The following is a 7,113-nucleotide window of genomic DNA, read 5'->3' on the forward strand; positions in this document are numbered from 1 at the left end:
GAGCCTGGGCTCTGTCCCTGAACTTCTTTTGCTCAAGGCTAGCACTCTACCGCTTGAGCTACAGTGCCACTTCCGGCTTTTTCTGTATATGTGGTACTGAGGAATTGAACCGGGGGCTTGATGCATGCTAGGTGAGCACTCTACCACTAAGCCACCTTCCCAGCCTTAGGGTGCATTCTTGTTTGTCTGGTTTTGGTCTTTTCATCATAGGATGGCATTAGCTCTGTGTCTGCAGGTGCTGGGCAGCCTGTGCGGCTGGCTGTTGCTCTATACGTCTTTCTGCTGCCTGAATAAGCACCGAAGCTATGAGTGGAGCTGCCGGCTTGTGACCTTCACCCATGGAGTCCTCTCCATAGGCCTCTCTGCTTATATTGGCTTCATTAACGGCCCTTGGCCCTTTACCCACCCAGGTAGGTGGGGAACATTAGAGATTTGTCATTTGGGGATAGAGCAAGAATGGGACTTTTATGTTTAAATTATTGCTGTATAATATTCAAGACTAATTCCCATTCTAATTTGTATTGTAATCTTCCCTCTTTGTTTCTACTCTGATATTATATATGGCACCTTGTGTTTCTGCTTTTTTAGAACTCTACTCTGTGTATGTGCATGCTGGTTCAAATAGGTCTCGAACTTGGGGCCTTGAGCTTTCGTCTAACTTTTTTGCTCAAAGCTGGCATTCTACCTTGAATCATACCTCCGCTTTGGGCTTTTTGCTGATTAGTTGGTGTTAAGAGTCTCTGGAATTTGTCTTCCCCAACTGGTTTTGAATCTCAATCCTCAGCTCTCTACCTCCTGAGTAACTAGGATTACAGACAAGAGTTACCAGGGCCTGGCTTGTCATTCTACTTGTAAACCAAATTTGAGATGGCTTGTTATAGTTTGCTCAATTTGAAGTATAGAGCCAATCTCAATATCTTCTACTACCCCAAACAGATGCCAATAGAACTGTATTGTACGTATTAAACTTTCTTGGTAACTTTCCATTTTTCCTTCATCACATAATACATTGGAGAGATCTTTGTTCTTTCTTCACTTCTTTGTTTGCTTCTTTGTTTGCTTTTCCTCATCCTTTCTAATTATGACAGAAGACTGGATTGTGTGAATTCACCTGTGGATGTGAATCATGGCAATGTGGCTGTTATCATTAAGAACCTTGTGCCTGTTTTGTTCTCTGGCCTTGGGAGGTTTAATGGGTTTGAAAGTCAGTAAGGATCCCTGGGCAGGGGGTGCCATTCCAAGGCACTTAATTTGCTCCTGTTTCCCCCCACCCCCAGGCTCACCCAACACACCTCTCCAAGTTCACGTGCTGTGTCTGACCTTGGGCTACTTCATCTTTGATCTGGGCTGGTGCATCTACTTCCGGTCTGAGGGTGCCCTGATGCTGGCTCACCACACCCTGAGCATCCTGGGCATCATCATGGCCTTGGTGCTGGGGGAGTCGGGCACCGAGGTCAACGCAGTCCTCTTTGGCAGCGAAATCACCAACCCTTTGCTACAGATGCGTTGGTTTCTCCGTGAAACAGGGCACTACCACAGTTTCACAGGCGACGTGGTGGACTTCCTCTTCGTGGCTCTGTTTACTGGTGTGAGGATTGGGGTAGGAGCTCACCTCCTTTTCTGTGAAATGGTCTCACCCACGCCCAAGTGGTTTGTGAAGGTTGGTGGAGTAGCCATGTATGCCGTGTCCTGGTGTTTCATGTTTAGCATCTGGCGTTTTGCGTGGAAGAAAAGCATCAAGAAGTACCATGCGTGGAGAAGCAGGCGGAGTGAGGAGCGGCAGCTAAAACACAATGGGCATCTCAAGACACATTAGCCGAGGCTTAATTCCCAGGATGGATGGGGTTGAGTCAGCCATGGAAACTGGATCACACACAGGACTGTGATGGAGCCATGTTTATAACACACTTAGGTTTACAAAAAAAAAAAAAAAAAAGGGCTACATTTATTGATCACTTTGATCAGTGTTCTAGCCAGGCAAATGCAGTATTCACACTACTTTCTGCAGTGTGGAAAGTAAGTTAGGGAAGTTGTTCTAGGAGATGACCTTAGGTCTTTACTATTGCTGGGAACCTTGGTATTCAGACAGCTTCGAAAGGAACTTGAAAAAGATGAGTGCCCTCTCTTGTTCCTTTAGAAGACGCTCCTCCAACACACACTCATCTCTGCTTTCTGTGGAGCAATTTTCGTGTACCCTACATGTTATGAAAGGAGTGTGCTCTGGAGGAAGCAGGCCTTTGATATCAGAGTGCTCCGTCTAGAGGCTCCATGAAAGCAGGTCTGCTTGAACAAAGAGGAACAGAAGGATGGGAGTGAATCTGGCACTGGTAGGAGGTTATCTACCACCTTAAAAAAACTTTTATTTTTGTTTTTTAGGTAAACAATAAATTTATTTGAAAGTGAAAGGAAAGTAGCTGCAGAAACTTCATTAGGTGAGGGGGCTCCCAAAGAGGAGTCCCCCTTTTAAATTTGGTTTTGAGACAAGCATCTTTCTATGGCGCCCAGGCTGGTCTTAAACTCATGATCATTCTGTTTCAGTCTCTTGGGTGCTGGGATTACAGGTGTGCTACACCATGCCTGGCTCCTTTTAGTCTTCTTTCTAATGAATCTCCCCTATACTCACTTGTAGTCTAGGGTCCTGAAGACCATTTGCAGGCTCTATGGTTTGCTAGGAGGACTCAGGGCTCAGCAGATAGTCTTACAGTTTTGAATTATGACAGTGAGAAGAAAGAAAAATCACCAAAGGGGAAAAGTCCATGGGGCAGAGTCTAAGGGATACCAGGCACCAGCTTCTAGAATCCTCTCCCATTTGGCTCATACAGGATGAGCTTATGACTGTTAGAAATGTTGCTTACCAGGGAACATCAATAAAGTCTCAGTGGAAGGCTTTTTTTGGCGGAGGTGGGGAGGGAGCAGGTTCTTCCTGACATATAGCAAAAATCATCGATTCTCTAGAGCAATATGTGAACTAGAGTAAGTAGTGGTGAGAACCCTTCTGTAATACCTACCCAGATACCAGCCGCAGGCCAACCCTGGAAGCAAGGCTTTTCCAAGGATGGCAGTACAGGCCAGCTACACATCAACTCTTTTGTGCACGAAACCCATAGAACTAGTGCTTTTGACGCAAGATGAATGAGGTGCGGGTAGATTTACTGAGTCCTGTTGTACAGGTTCTGCCCGACCAGGAAAACTATGCCAGTTCTCAGGGCTTTTGTGTATTAATCTCCTAGGCATGAGAGGCCATGACTAAATTCCATAGGGATTTACCATGTGGATTCCACTGGGCTTGAGATGGGAGTTCATGTTTCAGCTGAGCTGTAGGTATTGCAAACAAAAACCAAAGACATTAAATGCTGACACTGGCCTCAGAGAGATGAGGCTAATTCATTCTTTCCTTCCTTCCTCCCTCCCTCCCTCCCTCCCTCATCTTACCCTGTCTCCCTTTCTGTTGCACTTCAACTATATTCCTGTTTTAGCGCTTTCTTTGCTTTTCACTTTTGTGTGTGTGTGTGTGAAAATACTGTACAGAGGGGTTATAATTACATGGGCAAGATAATGAGTACATTTCTTATCAAGCATTGTAGCCTCCTCCTTTGTTTCCCTTTCCCATCCCTTCCCATCCCCCCCCATTTTTCTCCCCCCCACCACCAAAGTTGTAAAGTTCGTTTTCACTTTTTTTTCTTGAGATAGGTTCTCACTATGTAACCCAGGCTGGCCTCAAACTTATGATCTTGCCTCAGCCTCCTAGGTGCTGAGGTTACAGGTATGGTGACATCATGTCTAGCTCCGGTTAGTCCTCTTCCTACTTGTTCTCCTTTCTCTAAAATAGGTGCCCCTCTAAGGACAAACTAATGTGACAAGGACAGAAGTACAAGGGGAAAAAAAAAGTATTTCTTAGGGAGATCATCTCCAATGTGCTGGTGGCAGAGACAAGAATACAAGCTTAGAATCAAGAATTATTTTTTTACGTTTAACTTATTCTGCTATTCACTTGCCAGATCATTTGTGTAGACCACTTATTTACTCTTGTTCTCAGATGTTAAACCTGTTGAGAATGAAATACCCTGTGCGTATTCCAGAGAGGTACTATGTAGGTTTTTTTAAAGTCTTTAATGTAGGGGGCTTTTCATTTTTTGAGATGGGTCTCACTATGTATACTATTTAGCCCAAACTGGTGATTCTCCTCCCAATCCTGGGATTACAGGTGTGCCTGGCTCTAATGTAAGGCTTTCATGAAAAAGTGAAGTATTATTTATTTATAGATTTATTGCTTACTTATTATTATTTTATTATTTACCATGTTATTTAGACCAAGAGCGACTGGTTAGCTCAGTTGGTAAGCTAGCAAATGGTGTGACTGAAGGTCAAAGGTTAGTAGGAAGTGTCAGTCCATTCTGTTGGTTACTGGGAATCTGAACCTATTCAGTGATCTTGAAAACAGTGTCTTTGGTTCTAGAAACCAGATGGGAGGGAGTGGCTGGATGCAAAGGGAAAAAGCAGGCCAAAATGAATGTTAACCATCAGACTTGGAGAATAAGTAACATTTGGTTGGAGAGTTTTGTTGGGCATTGGAAGTACCCAACAGGAATGTCCACCTCATTTTCTATGATTCGTGTCCCTAATAGGGTGCCAGCAAAACTGTGCATTCTGATGTCAAGACTGGGAATGCTGACTTAAGCAAAAGCCTAGTAAAAACAGTGCTGTGGCCCATGAGCTAAAATAAATAAATAAAAATATATAGAGAGAAAGCTTGTTCTTGAATTTTGGCTTAGTGCAACCTGTTCCACACCACACAGGTGAACAGGCTTAATCCAGTACCAGCACTTTTCTCTCTTTCCCCCTCAGAAGTGAAAGGATTGCAGATCTGCTTATTTAGGGCACACTGATGTGAATGCATAAAAAAGTCCTACAGACTTTCCTGTCCAGGCTGGCTTTGAGCCTCAATCCTTAGATATCAACCTCCTGAGTAGCTAGGACGACAGGCGTGAGCCACTCAGTGCCCAACATTTTTTTTTTTTTGAGAAACTGGAATAAATGCTAAGGGGAAGGGGACCTCATTTCGTCTTTGTTGATGTGATAGATAGCTAATAACTATGAAGAAACTTCTCTGAGAGAAAAAGATGACTCAGCAGGTGAGATGTTGCTTTTTTACAACACAGGAAAAAGTAAGGGCCAATTAACCTGTGGTATGGCCAAACAAAAGAAATAAGTTGTTTGCATTTGAATTACTATGTAATAGCAAACTGCTCAAGAAGGATTTATATTTCAACACAATTTGTACTGAATTTTCTAAGAATAAAGTAACTTCTTATAAATACAGAGTCTGACTTTTAATTTGTCTCGTGATATTTGTGAAGAAGCTAAAAAAAATTATGCCTTAGGCTTGTGGAAATGTTGACGTCTATCCACACTTCCTGGTACCATTAGTCTACTATTGAGCATTAATCATTTCTACCATTCTTTGTTTGCTTTTGTATTGGGATGACAATCAACATACTGAAAATATGTTTACCTTTTCAGCATGTAATTTGTCTAAAGAGGAAGAAGTTAATTCTTCTTGGTTCTGCTGCCTTGGAAATGATGGTATGAATTAGTGTCAGGAGACAGCTTCTGGCTGTCCTGTGACCTGGGCTTCTAATGCCTAAAAGAGACCTGGCACACAGTAGGCTCATTAGTTGCAAGAGTGCTTAAGCAAACTAACTGGCAAATACCCTCAGAGAACTTGCCAGTGGATTGGCTCTTTGGTGCCATTTTTTTGAGTATGTGTGCCCGTACTGGGGCTTGAACTCAGGGCCTAGGTATTGTCTCTTAGCTCTTTCATTCAGTGCTCGTGCACTACCATGTGATCCACAGCCCCAATTCTGGCTTTTAGCTGTTAATTGAAGGTCAGGGTCTCAGACTGTCCCAGCCTGGCTGGCTTTGAATAAGATGCTCAGATCTCAGCCTCCTTACTAGCTAGGATTACAGGTGTGAGTTGTGGGAGTCTGGACCAGTGACACTTTATTAGGTACAGGACTGTAACCTGGGAATTGGTCTACGTAGGCAGCCCCACTCTCCAGAAACCATTTATCCCATAGGCAAAAACTAGAACAGCCAATAGATGTAAAGTGGCTTTCTCACGTTTGTTTTTTTTTTTAATTAGTAGTGTCTTGGATGTGACTATGGAGATTTTAATCATTAAAAAAATTAGCTTTAGAATAAATAAGTTAAAAAAATAGCTCTGAAGCTGGGCACCAGTGGCTCACATCTGTAATCCTAGCTACTCAGGAGGCTGAGAATTGAGGATATTGGTGCAAAGCCAGTCCATAGAGAAAAATCTCTACTTAACCAGCAGAAAGCCACAGGTAGAGGTATAGCTCAAGTAGTAGAGTGCTGGGTTTGATCAGAAAAAAAAAAAAATCAAGAAATCCAGGCCTGGAAGTGGAGTTGTGGCTCAAGTGGTAGAACACTAGCTTTGCACACAGAGAAGCTCAGGGACAATGCCCAGGCCCTGAGTTCAAGCCCAATGACTGACAATAAAGAACCCCAAAACCAAAAAATAAAGGGCACGGACATGGCTGGGAATGTGGCTTAGTGGTAGAGTGCTTACCTAGCATTCATGAAGCCCTGGGTTAGATTCCTCAGTACCACATACACAGAAAAATCCATAAGTAGCTCAAGTGGAAATGATAGAGTCCTAGCTAGCCTTGAGCAGCAGAAGCTCAAGAACAATGCCCGGGCCCTGAGTTCAAGCCCCAGGACTGGCAAAAAACAAACTCCAGGCCCTGAGTTCAAGCTAGAGTACCAGCACACACACACACAAAAGATGAGACACATGACAAAAAAAAAGCCCCTTAGTTCTGCAATGAATAAGTTCTGCTTATTCAATCCTTTGCTTACCAGCCCCTGAAGCTTTCCCACAGTAAAATGCCCTCTTTGCTAGATCCTGGGGCCTGTTAAATTTGGAAAGATCTTGAAAGCAGCTTGCCAAGAGGTTTTGTATGCAAGGGAGAGAAGGTGAATTAGGAAACATTCTGGGTTTGTTTTATTCCCAAAGCTTAAGTACAGAGGCGCACTTGAAGGGTAAGAGGAGAACTCATTTTAAGAGGCATGGTTGGATGAGTCATTGGGTCT

At 43.4% G+C, this 7,113-nt stretch overlaps 1 protein-coding gene across 2 annotated transcripts; it reads left to right on the forward strand.

Annotated features, from left to right (window-relative positions):
- The first annotated feature begins 211 nt into the window (after window positions 1-211).
- On the forward strand, window positions 212-2,243 carry Tmem136 (transmembrane protein 136). 2 transcript variants are annotated; one of them, XM_013009642.1, is made up of 3 exons: window positions 212-410; window positions 1,278-1,350; window positions 1,708-2,243. In XM_013009642.1, the coding sequence occupies exons 1-3, from the start codon at window positions 212-214 to the stop codon at window positions 1,814-1,816; spliced, it is 381 nt and encodes a 126-aa protein (XP_012865096.1). In that variant the 3' UTR covers window positions 1,817-2,243. The 2 variants fall into 2 exon arrangements, with proteins under 2 accessions (XP_012865096.1, XP_012865095.1); XM_013009641.1 differs by having other exon boundaries at window positions 1,278-2,243.
- Window positions 2,244-7,113: the final 4,870 nt, after the last annotated feature.

Source organism: Dipodomys ordii, unplaced genomic scaffold (genome assembly GCF_000151885.1).
Source record: "Dipodomys ordii isolate 6190 unplaced genomic scaffold, Dord_2.0 Scaffold10, whole genome shotgun sequence".
In the NCBI taxonomy this organism is placed as follows: domain Eukaryota; kingdom Metazoa; phylum Chordata; class Mammalia; order Rodentia; family Heteromyidae; genus Dipodomys; species Dipodomys ordii.